The 15,419-nt window shown below is 36.3% G+C and overlaps 1 protein-coding gene across 8 annotated transcripts in view; it reads left to right on the top strand.

Annotated features, from left to right (window-relative positions):
• RPS6KA5 (ribosomal protein S6 kinase A5) overlaps nucleotides 1-15,419 on the top strand; it is an 89,339-nt gene that overhangs the window by 35,802 nt on the left and 38,118 nt on the right. For 2 of the 8 annotated variants that reach the window (XM_027673426.1, XM_027673416.1), the window contains 2 exons: nucleotides 2,398-2,513; nucleotides 3,323-3,430. In XM_027673426.1, coding sequence (XP_027529227.1) covers nucleotides 2,398-2,513; nucleotides 3,323-3,430 — 224 coding nt within the window. Of the gene's footprint in view, nucleotides 1-2,397; nucleotides 2,514-3,322; nucleotides 3,431-4,318; nucleotides 4,390-12,858; nucleotides 12,908-15,419 lie in introns of those variants that run through there. The other 6 variants (XM_027673463.1, XM_027673448.1, XM_027673440.1 and 3 more) reach the window with 4 other exon arrangements.

The raw sequence follows: 15,419 nt of genomic DNA, 5'->3' as shown, positions 1-15,419 counted from the left end.
TATAGAATACAGATCCTATTTGAAATATTAAATAAAAGGAGGAAAAAAAAAATAAAAAACACCCCAACCTCAAACCTGAGATGGATGTATTTACCTAAAAATAAATACATAGTATTGGAGAAATTTAGATGACAAGGATAATTAGAAGCCCCTAAAAGCCTCTTATATGAAGGAAAATTAAAAGCTTGATATTATATTCTTGTAAGAGTCAGAGAGGAGCAAGCCCAGTAGTTCTGAAGAACATTACATAGCAGATAGTGCACACTGGGCATGTGTCCACTGTAATACAATGCTGAGGTGATGTTTGAAGCAAGAAATTTATAGCTAATGTATAACTACAGCCTTCTGTTTTGTTTTGTTTTTTCCCTAAGTTCTGTATGCATTCTCAGAATATCCGTTGGGGCCAGAAAGGTCCTTTATTCCTTCTTTTTTAGAAGAAAATGGGAATAATTAGTTTAAAACTTTCTTTTAATCACTTTTTCTAACAGTGTATATTTTTTTTACCTAACATGATGTAAGCTACTTTGTAATTCAACTAGGCTTCACACCCTCCTGAGGGAAATAAATTGTTTGTTACAAGTTTTTCATTTCTCGTTATGTAAGTCTTTGTGAATCACTTCAGTTTAGTTTTGAAATGTATGTGTTTCAGAGGCTTCTGAATTTTGGGGGAAACCAGTGTCTGGTTTTTTTTTTGTACCTGGCTGAACTTGGTGTGTGAGAACATGCCATTTTAGCTTCAAGAATTTTTAGAATTGGAGCCTCAGTGCAATATTTGGTACAGTTCTTTATGCTGTCAGATTACATAGCTGTATGAATAGACTGAATCAAGTACAGACGTGCAGCTGCACTTCTGCCAAATTTCCAGAATGCAGGGTTTGGAGTTGATTCCAGTTTTTACATTGGCTTTAAGCTGTATTGAAAGAACTAAGTGTTGTGTCCATGTGAATGCCACCAATCCTATACAAAGCTTGTCATGCAAGGTTAACCTACTAATACTTAAAAAAAAGCTAAATAATCTGAACTGTCAAATGGAGTTTATATTGAACTAACTGGTAATTTTTTTTCCACTATTTTAGCCATGCATTTGATCTAGCACCAAGAACATGAAGGCTGGTTGTTTCATTGGGCTGTGGTTAATGTTACAACCTGCATAGAATTAAGCTTGTGCCATTCCTGTGGCAGCGTTGGTTTGGATCTGTCACAGTCCTTAGGACAGTGCCTGGGAATTCAATGCTTACCTTATACTAAGTTAGCGGTTCCAGCTAGAAATATTTAAAAAATTTGTTTCTGTTATCTTTTTCTATGTGCTGAAGTTTTTTAGAAGAAGGAAGCAATTGTAAAATGTAGGTTATTTGTATTTCATTAAATCTTTTTCATATGCTTACTGATATAGATAAATACTTTTCCCTACATTGTTTGATTTAACTAGTATTCCTTCTCAAACAGACAACTGGAGAACTAAAAAGTGGAGAGAGATCAGAATGTCTGTGATTTATATATACATGCTTTCTCCTTCAAACTGTTAAATTGCAATAGGATTGGATCCTTTTAGGGTCCAATGGATTTAGGTCTTATAAGATGGATAAGATAAATCCCAATGGATTTAGGTCTTATACCAATAAATCTAGAGAAACAATTTTGAAGAAAATATTGCATAAGATGATGTGGGGTGTGTTCCCTGCTCTGTACATGTAGACCTCAAATACAATAATAGGGGCTGTGAGGTTGCAAATTAATGGCTGTAATGTACACTGCTAGCATAAACAGCTCTTCATCTAAAATGTTTGTGTTGCAGTGGAGCTCTGTTGTAATAGTTACTTTTTTTCCCCTCTTCCTTACTGCGGGAAAACCTTGTGTCATAGCCTGAAAAGAATGAAAGTGTGGTTTCCATGAGGGACTGTATGTGGAAATAATCTCCTCCAGTAATTTTTACCATCTTAATTTCTCTTGTGAAGGGAAAATTTTGTAACCGTCCGTAGTTGATTATTTCACCTAATACCTGTTTTCTGAATTGCCTTTATGTCAGTCTGCCTTGTTGCTCACAAGAGTATTTCATAAGAGTCTACAAATACTGTGTAGATATCATTTGTACTCCTTTCTTTTCATATTCCTAAATAACTGAAAGACTGATTTTGCAAAAAATGCCCTCTTTATAATTTATGAATATTTGAGGCTTATTTTGTTTTGCTGCTTATTTAAAAGTGGGTCTTGTTCTTCCCTCAGTCCTCTAAGAAGGAAATTGAATATTGTACAACATATTAGTGAATTACAGTAAAGTAAAAGCATCTGATAGCAGAACGTGTTACTAAATAGCTTACAAAGTACCTCAGACTATTCCAATAAGAAAATTAAATTTTCAGAAAGTGAAATTCTAAGGTGGTTTTTTCTACTTTTTAGACTATATAAATGGAGGAGAATTGTTTACTCATCTTTCACACAGAGAGAGATTCTCAGAAAATGAGGTGCAAATTTACATTGGGGAAATCGTTTTGGCACTTGAACATCTCCACAAGGTAAAGTAATTTTATCCTAGTGCTGATTTTGAGGACCTAAAGCTGTATATTCTTTTTGCATCATGTAAAGTTAGTAAGGACAACTATTGTTTTAGATTGTTTTAAGTTCAGAGTAACTTTATCTACTATTGGGACATTAGTTGTATAATTAGAAATAATTCCCTTTAAGTATCTCTTCTTGTGCACCAGATTAAGGCTACAAATTTTTGTCTGCATTGTGAAGAGTAGTCTTACTGACAAATGATTGTTAATTTTTAGTAATCCTGTGAAATGGTGTATGTCCGTAAAACTAATTTGTAGTGAACACGAACAAGTTCTGGGTTGTAGTATTGTTCAGTTGTCCTTGTTTCAACACAATTGAGTGGTGGAGTTCTAGCACAATTGTAGACATGAAAATTATTACAATTTTCAGAGGTACTAAGTAGATTTGTAGACTATTACAAAGCATGTATGTATGGTCTATGTCTAAAACATATAACAACAGCATCCATTTTCATTTTTAGTGAACACTGAACTGAGTTGTGCACTCAACAGCAAGTATTCGGTCACTTTTAGTTTCAAGGGAGATGTAGTATGCCCCTTAAATTTTAAGACATTGAAATTACTTAAAAATTATCAGAGATTACACTTGCATTACAGTTAGTTCTTCAAAGGCATTTAAAAATTGTCCTTTTTGAGGTGCAACTTTCATGTGTCAGATTATCTTAATAATGGAAATGTTGGTGACTTCATATTTAAATGCATTCAGTGATGTCTCCTTGATGTGGTTACACTATTTGGAAATACTTTTTCTTATATTCTTTTTGCAGTTGGGGATTATATATCGGGATATAAAACTTGAGAATATTCTCCTCGATTCTGATGGCCATGTGGTGCTGACAGACTTCGGTCTGAGTAAGGAGTTTCTTACTGATGAGGTGAGTATATGACTCTCCAGTAAGTGTGGACAGAATTGAGCAAGATCACAAAGTCAGATTTTTATCTCGTTGAAATCATAAACACATTTGAGAAGGGTGGAAAACCTGCATTCTAGGCACATCATAGAACAAGATCTAGTAGTCTGTTCTATTAGGTTTTGAGCTTTCAGTTCATTGGTCTTAGGCCTGTCAGACTTCTTTGTTCTAGTTTTCCCTGAAAAGCCTTCATACTTTCTTCAGCTGGTCTTGAAATGAAAAAGGAAAGATCCACATAAGTCTGAAAAGCCACTTACATTTTCATTTTCAGATGCTTTGTAAAAAAATGCTTGACTGTGCTAATACTTTGCAATGACTAGGCAAATGGTATGCTATGACTCTTCTTTATGCTAATAATAATTAATGTATTATTATCTTGTCTCTTTCTCATGTCTTTGTGTCACTTCTAATAAGCTTAATTGCAAGCTTTTAGGATAAAAGCTTATCTCTTAAATACGTACATAGTACCTAACAGAGTGATCTCTGACTATTGACGTTAGTTGTTAATTATTTGTAAGGTACAGTTTCGTCTCCAAATATGCTTTTTAGATTTCAGAGAGTCAAAATTGCACAGGATTTTACTTCTGAGAGAATTTTAAAATGGGTGTTTTTTGGTTTTCATGTTAGCTACCAGAGGTATTGAAATCTGGGACTGCAGATCTAAAAGTCTTTGTTAGAAGCAGCAGAAGGGTTTTCTAAAAATAGATAGCTGGTAGTTCCCTCTAGGATATTTGCATTTCAAATAGAGTCTGGTAGGATTTGGGAGGGACCATTTTAAAGAGATACAAAATCTTATTTTCTGAAGCAGGGAAATAGTACAGATAATGTCAGTATATTCCTTTTAAATTATAGCCTGAAACCAAGAGGAAGTTCAACTGGTATGAGAAGGGATTAGCAACAGATTGCCACACCGGTGCAAGAGAGTAAGTACAGAGAGATGCAGTTTTCGTCAGGAAAGAATGGTAGTAAAAGGTGTGGCTAGGGACAGTGGGACCTGCTTAGAGTTGTGAGAGAAACTGTGGGGCACAAGGGGCAAAATAAAGGACACGGAATGGTGTTACTGCACTGATGGGAGAGAAAAGGAGCAGTTCCCTAGCCTTGGGACCAGAGTTGAATGAAGCTGAAATTTTCACTGTGTTAAGAATGTCGTAGTGAATCAGCACCTTTAAGTCTCAAAAGAGTTGATTTTAAGAAATACATCTCATCTGAGTTCACCTTTAGCACATCATTTACAAGCAGTGCGAGGAAGGGGGAGGACGTGGATAAGCATCAGAGATGCCTGTCTGCTTTTTCCATGCTCTGAATTGGATTCCTCTTTCTCCAGTCATTAAATGAAGAAATCTTGCTTGGTCATTTAATGCTGGTTCCTCTGACTCTAATCCATTCTGTTTTCAATATATACCTCTGAAATCTCTTCATTTAACTATATTTTTTTTCTCTTGTTCTCCGTCACATTTTATATTTGTCTTCCCTGTCAAAAAAGCTCAACATTTCTAGTTTTTCTTTTAAGGAAAAAAAGTAACTGCAATTGTGTTGTTTGCTTTCAAAATCTAAGAAATTGTCTTCACTTGACACTTTCATGTGTGTTGTTGTAATTTAGCTATTGAACCTAAACATGATTAAAATGACCCATTTTCACACAGAAATTGACATTTCATGTGTTCTCTGTAGATAATTCAGCTACTGTTAGAACACTTACAGTTCATTACAAAAGATACTTAATTGACGCTTTTGAACCAATGTATTTACAGCAGGTAGAATTTGGTTGTATAACTGCATAGCTTTCTATCTGTTTTCATGCTTATTGGGTAGCACTTTTAAATAACATTGCACAACTGTGTAAGTCAGATAAGAGCGTAGCACTTGCAATTTAATCAGAGCAGTGTACTTTCCTTTGTCCCCCCTTCTTCACATGTCTTTCCTGGTCCACCTAGCAAGAACTTTGCCGTTAAAAATACGTGCTTAAGCAAGTGGAATTTATTCTAGTAACCCCCCCTCTTTGGACTCTGTTTTCTGAAACAAGATATATTTAGCTTATTAAAAATGTATAAAAATGATCATAGCATGTACTGCATTTAAAATTCTTATCAGAGAGGAATCTTTATCATGTATTTATGAATTTTTGATGGTTTTGTAGTTAGGGGTGCTTGCTAAAAAACATTCTGGTTCAATGTTTTCATTATCTCTGCTTTAATCTGATGACTGTTTAAAATTTCCAGGTACTTGGGCAAGTACTGAATTTAACAGAAGTTGTTTTATAATAAAAAGAGTGCACCATTTCTCGACTACAATAATTAGAGCAGATTGACTATTCAAAAGCAAAGAGGTGGGAAGCTGCTTTTCCTAAGCACTGTTTGAGTGAAAGGAAGCAAATGCACGTGACTTGTAGGAAAACAGAAACCTATTGATTTCTGCCATGCAGCTACTGAAACATGAGTGTGAAGAGTCCATTGTCAAGTGTCCTCTCTGTTTTACAGTTGTTATGTGAAAGTGCTTATAACATGCAAGCATTAAATATCCAAGCTGAAAGCAGTGCAGTTTTAAGAGCTTTAAAGCATTTTTTGCTACTGTTTCTCTAAAAACTGAAACTTGTCTTATAGATTTGAGCTTTGTTTATCTTTAAAATGAAGCTATATGCATTTATTTACATGCAAAAAAAAGAAATAACCTGACTAGAATAAAGTAGTCAAGTAAAAATGAATTTTCACGCAGGGTAGGTTAGTATCACAAGGTATTTAACTATGAAATTACTTCTGGTGTTCAAACTTTATTTACTGTCTCATGAAAACCTGCAGTTTTACTAGGCTAACCATAGAATGTAATTATATAAGGGATTGAGTTTGAAAAGAATAGTATCTTTTTAGTATTACTTTTTATGGCATTTGTATTCTTAACCGTGTGATGAATTTAAAGCTAGTCTGATTTCTAACTCTCAACTGAATTGTAAGGAAATTCAGAGTAAAAAAGGCAATTTTATCCTTATGCTTTCATGCATCTCAGTTGAGTGCTTGTCTAACTGGGATGTAAAATATATTTTCACATGACATCAATATAAGTTACTATTGGGGACATGGAGAATTGGTAGGACTTGAAAATTCTACAGCACCATTGTGTTCATTGCATAAGTGAAATCACTTCAGTGTTGCTATTTTTTTCAAGAGTTTTGTAATACATTTATCTTTTAAAACCCCCCCAAACTCCTAAGTTGTTAGTTTGGGGGGTTTTCCCATCTTATTTCTTGTGTGTTATCTTGTGGCTTAGGCATATTTTTATCTTTTCATCTCATTAATAGCTCTACTTGTATGATGGAATTATTTTCATTTGGTCAGTGTCAGTTTAACCTAGTCATCAGGTCTTGTCTTAATTTTGATGTTTATTGCTAAAATGCTACGTCATTTTTTAAAAATATTTCTTTCCCCTCACTTTTCTTTTAGTTCTGTAACTACACTAAAATCATACTTTAGTACATGTGGAGATCTTTGTCTTAGAAGGAATAATATGAACACATTCATTGAATTACTGTAGAAGTAATCTATTTGACCATGCATAATAACTAACATTTTTTCTGTTAATTAAATCCAATAAAGTACACTTTTTCTTCCAGAGTATAGTGAAGTGCTCAATTCTTCTGCATTGGTACATGTCTTCTGCATTAGCTTAAGTTTGTTTTGAAGTTTTTGTGTTTGCTTGATGAAGTTTAAAAAAACTTTATAGTAAATACTGAATGTTGTCAGTATTGCCTTGGCAATAAATTATATACAAGTGGATATTCTGTATGAGGGATGATAGAATTGAAATCTGAGTTGGTTGAATGGATATCTGTGTGCTTCTGTCTGATATGTAGAATGAATAGTTCATATGCATTATTGTTTTTTCATCTGAAAATCTCTTGATCAGAGTTGCAGATTTAGTTATAACACTCAGCTGCTTTTCACTGTTGAATTGTTGTTTGTTTTAATTTATTAGATGATGGAGTGAATATTTTGTTCTGGAAACAAAATTAATATGTAATTTTAAAAGATTTTAAAGGACATTTCATTGAAGGAAGAATGATAAAGTGGAGGTTAGTCAACTATGGGTCTTGATAGATGAAGTAGGAAGAGATTTGTACACATTCTTAATGCAATTTAAAGGTAGTCCAGAACAGAGAGAAGTGACTACAGCTTGACTCAGTGCTTGACGAACTGTCATCTCACATAAGTGACCTGGTAGATTAGCTGGGCGTTTAACTTTAAAAGACCCTGTATAGTTGTCCAATTAAACTCATAAGGTTTATGCAATTAAATAGTGCATCCTCTGAACACTGAGCATTCTCTTGCAAAGATGAATAAAATAAACCATACTTCTTGTGTTTTGAAGAATTATTCAGTGATGTAGACATAATAAACACGGTTATAAGGAGTAGATTTACATTTCTGCAAAGAGGAAAAAGTAAGAAAGAGTGAACTGAATAATGAAATTAGTCCGCAGAAGTTAACATGGGTTGTAGATTTGTCTGGATAATTAGTAATTTTTTCCCCGATTTTGGAAAAGGAAATGAAACAATGGCAAAAACTTCTTGCTTTATTTGGTGTACTCCTGTCGGTATTTTAACTGTCCTGAAATTGAATATTAAGAACATACCAAACACTCCAAAGGCACGTCACTGAACTGGACTAATTTAATTGCAAAACCAGGTCATCAATGATCAGATGACTGTTTGAGCCTTTGCCCAGAAGGTTTCCCTTTTCAGTACTTATCACAAAGAAGATTGTGCTTTCCCAGCATGGAGCAATATTGGAGAAGACCAGAGCATAAAATACATTCTGTCCATATTTTGATGCCAAAATCTTGAAGTGCCATTAAGAATTTTTGCAAGACAGAACAACCCCATGCAGCGCTACAGGCTGGGGGCAGAGTGGTTGGAGAGCAGCCAGGCAGAAAGGGACCTGGGAGTTTGGGTTGACAGGAAGCTGAACAGGAGCCAGCAGTGTGCCCAGGTGGCCAGGAAGACCAATGGCATCCTGGCCTGGATCAAGAACAGCTTGGCCAGCAGGTCCAGGGAAGTGATTCTTCCCCTGTACTCAGCGCTGGTGAGGCCACACCTCGAGTATTGTGTCCAGTTCTGGGCCCCTCAGTTCAGGAAGGATATTGAGGTGCTGGAGCAGGTCCAGAGAAGAACAACCAGGCTGGTGAAGGGACTCGAGCACAGGTCCTATGAGGAGAGGCTGAGGGAGCTGGGGTTGTTCAGCCTGGAGAAGAGGAGGCTCAGGGGAGACCTCATCACTCTCTACAACTCCCTGACAGGAGGTTGTAGCCAGGTGGGGGTTGGTCTCTTCTCCCAGGCAGCTATCAGCAAGAGGGCATGGTCTTAAGCTGTGCCAGGGGAGGTTTAGGTTAGATATTAGGAAGAAATTCTTTACAGAGAGGGTAATCAGACATTGGAATGGGCTGCCCAGGGAAGTGGTGGATTCTCCGTCCCTGGAGCTTTTTAAGATGAGACTGGATGTGGCACTTAGTGCCATGGTCTGGTAACCACAACAGGAGTGGATCAAGGGTTGGACTTGATGATCTCAGAGGTCCCTTCCAACCCAGCTGATTCTATGATTCTATGATTTCATACACTGACTGCTTTAAGGATACTGGTTTCTTATTATATTATACCACTTAAAAAAATCCCATTTGGGGGAGAAACACCAATCTGTGTGTTAAATAGTCTGGTATCTTCTATTGGATCTTACAAGAATATGTTACTAGTCAACTCAGAAAAATTCTGTTTCTGTTTTCCAGGGGTAAACAAGTAACTTTCTGAGGGCAAATGCTGCCATCATCATTAACCCTTTTTTTCTCATGGATGTATTTTTTCTTTTGAATTACTGTAAATACCTAACTTCATTGAAACTTGGGCAACCAGATGGGAAAACCTTAGATGACCAGAGATTCATGGCCAAATGTAAATTAATTTAGAACCAGATGGATTGCATTTGAGCAAAATTGTCCACTCCTGCACCTCTGCCTTTTATATCTGGTGCTCTCTGAAACTATAAATGTTTATTTGACATCTCCTATATTTTTTCTTTATATTCTCCTTTAAAAAAAACCAAAACTTTTGAAGGCTTGCAGTGGCAGCTACTAGAATTCTTCCCAGAATCAGTACTCTTCCATACCTTATAATTTTGCCTTTTTTTGAAGAAAGATGATTTTTTCAGGTTTTACTTTGTATACTTTTCTTGTCTTTTGTTACTATTACCCTTCTCAGAAGACAATGCCTTAGAAAACAAGCCTTCCAAAAATTGGAAATTTTGAGAAGAACCTAGTACAAAATGTTCATCCAAGTTGACAGTGGTACATGCTTGCATTCTTCCCACACAGTAATGTGCTGTTTCTGATTTTTTTTCCTGCAGAATTGAAACTTTTGTTTTCTTTTTTCTTAGTTATTTTGCTTTACAAATCCATTATCAGGAACTGATTTAAATAATTCCTTGCAGAATTGCAATTGCATTGCAGTGTGAAAGCAGACACAGCTGTTGTGTAAGTCTGTGAAAAGGGTTTCTTGAACCTCCACTTGACATTAGATGTGGCCTTGCATTGAATTATGTTTTGGGGTCACAGTGGTAGAGGTCACATGTTTCTTGGCTAGCGCACAGTACGAGGTTTAGCTGCTCTTACTCTCCCTTTTAATTGCCTCCTCTGATGGCATGTGCTGGCAGGCAAATCTCATTCTTGCTTGAAAAATTCAGTAGCCTTGTTCCATGTCTGTTTTGGAAGTAGATGTCACTAGTCTAACTGTGGCAAGAGGTATAGTAACCAACATGATATTTTGACATAACTGGCTTCTTCAAGTAGGAACAGCCACCAGGACAGGATTTTTAATTGATTTCACATGACCACATACGTTTTTTTTAAATTTTTCTTAAGATGACATTTCAAACCTTTGATCTGCCATATTGGAACTGTTTTTACTTTAATCTAAAGCTTTGCTTTTGTAGTACAGTCTTCATTATGATTTTGTTGTGTGGAGCAGAGCAGTTTAACTAGTATACTACTAAACTTTTTAGCCTTTGTTCTTCCTTGTTTGTCTCCTGCAGAGATCATGGTTTTGGTCCTGAATAGAAGTTACAGCTACAGAAACAAGAGTCTTCAGCTGAGAGATTTTTTTTTTGGGTGAAGCTGTACTTTCTGTATGGACAGCTTAATTACTCAATGTTATGTCTGAGTATTATGACCAATCAGACTCTGAAAATCATGTAAATCTAAAAAAATCCAGTGAATAAAAAGAAGAAACCAGTCCGTTTGGCAAGAACTTTGTTGAAACAAGATTTTTTTTTTTCCATTTTAAACCTATATCACATCTTTGAACAATGAGAGGACTTTTTGTCAATTTTCATATACCTCCCTAAATTGATGTAATTATTGTTATTCTGGGCAATTAAAATGATGGCGAAGAATGTTACTGATATAATTTCTATGGAAACAGTGGTTTTTTCCTTGGTGCATTTTTATTTTTCAGGTAAACATCTCTGACAGAATGACCTGTAAAGTTCACTGAAGGTACAGGTCCTGTTTCTGCATAGAATTTAGGCTTTTCAATCTTTACTTGTGATTCTTCTGAAATGCAAACTGCATTCAGCAGGTCAGGTTGTTAGTAGCACCTCTGCTATGTGGCCTTCACATATTGCAAGTAAATTTTCATTTTTGACAGTATTCTCTTGATTTGTCCTATAGTCCTGGTTTTCTCATTAAACTTACCAAGGGTAAGCTCTAATGGCTCTCTTGATCAGTAGCTTGCAGCCATTTTGCTGATAGCTGATGTGAGATAATCTGTGTGATACTGCTGAACTCTTCAACTGCTTAAGCTCTTCAGTCTTGTAAGCTGTTTCTGGAAGAACTGTGGTTCTTGACTAGTTTGTCAGGAAGCAGCAGGACGGGGAGACTGCTCCATGCATTAGTGTGAGCTGGGAGCTAAGGGTTGCAGCAAGGCAGGTACAGGTCAGTACCTCACTGACCAGTGGTGCAATCCCACAGTTGCCAAATGGGAAGATCAGAGCAAGTCTAGTGGCAGAAAAACAGGCTTGGGCAACAGTCCTGTGGTTATCAGAAAAGCTTGTTGTGAGGAGAGAAGCTTGAGGACAAGCCAGGATTTGAAATTGGTGGATCAGGATCAGTGAGGTACACAGCCAAGTAAAGACATACCTACAGCACAGCTGACACAAGCATCAAGAATGGGAGCCTGAACTTCTGCTCCCAGCTGAAGGTGGAGGAGGCCCCTGACAAGGTTCCACACAGGTTACTCAGCTTGATTTTGTCAGCATTGGTCTTAAGCAGAGATGCCTTAACCCCTAGAATTGGGGAAAAAGGTCGCAGAGCCTGTTGATAAGCTCAGGGCTCTGATATAATTATCCTAGGAAAGTTTGCACTGTTTATGCTTGTAGCCAAGCCCAAGTTATGACTTTCAGGACTCTGATTACATAGACTCACAAATATACAAAATAGGAACAATAATGATACTGATTCTTGTATTCTAGAAATTGTTTGTTGTTTTTTTTTTTTTTTAATTCCTCAGTGTTGCTATTTGAAACACTACTGATAGAACCCAGAGAGGGTTTAATGCGGCCTGGAACTCTGACTTTGAAGTACCTTTAGCAAAGGAAGAAAGACAACTTGGGACTTAAAGCGTTTTTTCCAGAGGTGTAAGCAATTAAGGAAGGTAGTTTCACTCCAGCATATTTCCCTGGATTAGTCAAATGAAGAGCAACAGCAAGAATTCTTTGGCACGGTACAAACACTGGCATCTATTTGTACCTAGAAATGATGTACCACTTTAGTCATTTGAGGAGACTAAGAAATGGATTTTGTGTTGCTGTTGAAAGGATGAGATTATGATTTAATTTGATAACCTGTGAAAGTCTTTAGGTGGCCTCACATCTGTTTAAGTCTTACTCCTGATATATAGCATAATATATCCTTTATAGCCTCCGCTGTCTGAATTTGTGTATTTCTAAATAGTTACTTTTTTCTTCAATGGCCTCACAGTAGAATGAATGATTCTTCTGTCAATTTCCAAATATGCATTGAATAAAATAAACTATTAGAAGGGACATTTTAGTGTATATTGTTTAAAATGTTCTTCCTTGTTAACTAAGAAAAAATATAAAATAGAAGGGTCAATTGCCATACTGTTATGGCTGAAGCTATTTGTATTACATTGATATTGATAAATATGCACACAAAGACATTTCAGGAACTTCATGAAAACACATTAGTGTTACTCTTCAAAAGGATTCACTGCCTAGTTAGTGTGTTTCCAGTACTATTATCTCTTGCTGCCATTTCTAGTTCCGAATTGGAGTCTGTGTTTCTGTGTTACCCTCCTTGAGCGAGACCATCTGTGGAAGTGTATCATGCAGGTGACGTTTGGGGTGGCCTCCTTCTCACTGAGTGAAGTGTTCCAGTCCAAGTCAGGTAGCAATTGCAAGTATTTATGCAGAGTGTTGGGACCTCTGTACATTCAATTTAAATTAGTTCCAGTAGCTGTTAAATACTCTAATACAAAGGTAGATACTTAATATCTTTTGGGGCAGCATTACTCTCCTGCACGTTTTTTTTTTTTTTTTTTGGTAATGCCTTCAGGAGAGTGTATTAGGGATGTTAGTTGCTGCACTGAACCTTCATGAGAGAATGATACCATGTGTGTTTTTTGAGCACGACTGACTTTTCATCTGCTAAGCTCTTGTAGCTGATGCAATAGAGAGGGCAAGCTTCATCACACAAAGTTAAGACCATATGAGAAGTAATAGAAATTGATCTGTGGGTTTTCTGCTCAGAAGCATTACTTAAGAAATAGAATTCTTCTTAGGTACGGTTAGTATATTAATAATCATACCACAAAATAGTCATTTGAGGAACTTTACAAGCAGTTTTGCATTTATCCAATATATGAAGTGTAACCTGTTAGGTTGCTAAAAGAGAAGTCCCACTATACATAGAGTTTTAGCTAAGCTGTGATTTTCCTAAGTTGGATTTTTCATCTATATACCTGATCTGAAAGTTGGTATGGAAAATTTTACTACTCATGCAATAAAGGGGGAATTGTCCTTCACTGAGTGGAAAGACCATACCTGTGTTAGATTTAATACCTTGTTTAAACTTGTTATGTGTTTTGAGAGTACCTCCAACAGTGAAGCATTCCTCTTGTCTTGCTAGGTTGTAACATATTGAAACCTTCATAATGATGAGGTCAGATTAAGTGAATGAAGAAATTTAATTTGCCGGCTAACGAGTATGGACAAGCATAAGACTATCATAAGAATGTTGCTGAAAACCATAGAAGAACCCAGTCAAAAATGCATAGTAATTCGATTATTTCTCCATAACAAAAATGTGACAAGAACCAGTAAGTAATTCTTGTCTGCATTGAAGAATTTTTTAGTGGACTTGTGGAGAATTAGTCCTGAGAGCAGCCCTAAATGCCTTCAGTGAGCTTCCATCTGGCTACCTGGTTCTCTTATGTGCTATTGCACTCTCTTGCTCTCTGGCTCTAGGTGCTGCTCAGTCCCAGAGTTGTTGCTGACAGATGAAATACATGCTATCAGAGACTACCTCTGACTTTCCAGCTCTAGAGGCCGTCTTTGTGTTCTTTGGCCCAACAATACTTAGTGTTTCTAGATTTTGGTTTTGTTGTCATTTTTTTTAATACTGACTGTGCTAAAAGAGTAATTCCTTAGCTATGTGACAATGTTCCTAGAATATTTTATATGAATATGGAATGCAAGGAAGTTAGTCCAAGCCAATGTAATAGCTGAGGAGTCTCTTTCCCTTGTATCATGTAGTTTTCATTTATTGAAATTCTTACACTAGAACTTATTTACTCTAGGCTTTAACCAAGCCTTTTAACTGTATCCTATCATCTCTTCTATTAGCAAGGAACTCCCATTAGAAAATACATACACTATTGAAGAACATTTGGGGAAGAGTAACTTTGGTTTGATTTATTTTTTACAAGTTAAAAAAATTATTTAAGGAGTCAAGTTTCGTGGTTTGAAGGAATGTCATAGTATTACAGTTTCAGAATGTGTCATATCTGATATTCAAGGTAGTAGGGACAGTTAAGAACAAAGTATTTGTACTGTAAGTAGTTGGAGAACACAAGCAGTCTTTCTGTTTCAAAGGTGACCTTTCATGTAGTTGGATAAGTGGGTCCTAATTTTCAATGCTGAAAAGAATGGATTCAGTGAATACTTGGCTAACCCTCTGGCTAAATTATGTTTGTACAAACACTTGTGACTAAAATAAGCTGTAGGACTGTTGGACCCAAGTGTCTGTTGGAGGTGTGGCGCATATTGTTTGGATGCGGTTCATAAAGTTGAAGAAGTACTTCAAAGGCCATATAATTAAATGTTAAATAATACATCTTCAAATGGCAGAATAACTGTGTTGACACTTGAGTGCTTTCCACATCTGCAGTCACACTTTGGAATTAAAATCACAAATGCTCAAACGCTGAAGCATTTTCCCAAAGCAATAATTGTATGGCAAATAGATGCTCCCCTTAGGCTTGTGCACACGTGTAGAACAGTGTACGTGGAATATGCCTCGGTATTCTAAGCCAGGTACTCTAGATAGAGCATCTGGTTGTTCTTTGCAGGTGTGGGGTTTTTTTGTTTTGTTTTACCTATGTTACTAACTGTGTTAGTATTCTGGTAGATAGCTTTGTCTCAACTCACCCTTTGCAGCATTCACACCTCTGTAGTCTTCTTTCATGATTTTTTTGGGATGCTTTGCTTTGATGTGTGTTTGGTTTGTTCCCTAGGCCTCTGAAACAAAATCTTATGGGTTCTTAAGACTTCATTTGATCTTTTTCTTTGTTTTTATTTTTGTTTCTATTTTTCCAGTGGTCAAATGGCATGCTTCTGTTTGCTCAGTCTGTCTTTTATACAAACAGCTAATTTGGCAACAGATGGGTGCATTTTGTGCC

This window comes from Neopelma chrysocephalum, unplaced genomic scaffold (assembly GCF_003984885.1).
Source record: "Neopelma chrysocephalum unplaced genomic scaffold, ASM398488v2 Primary Assembly neopelma1_24, whole genome shotgun sequence".
Classification (NCBI taxonomy): Eukaryota; Metazoa; Chordata; class Aves; order Passeriformes; family Pipridae; genus Neopelma; species Neopelma chrysocephalum.
This window is presented reverse-complemented; position numbering and strand designations above follow the sequence as displayed.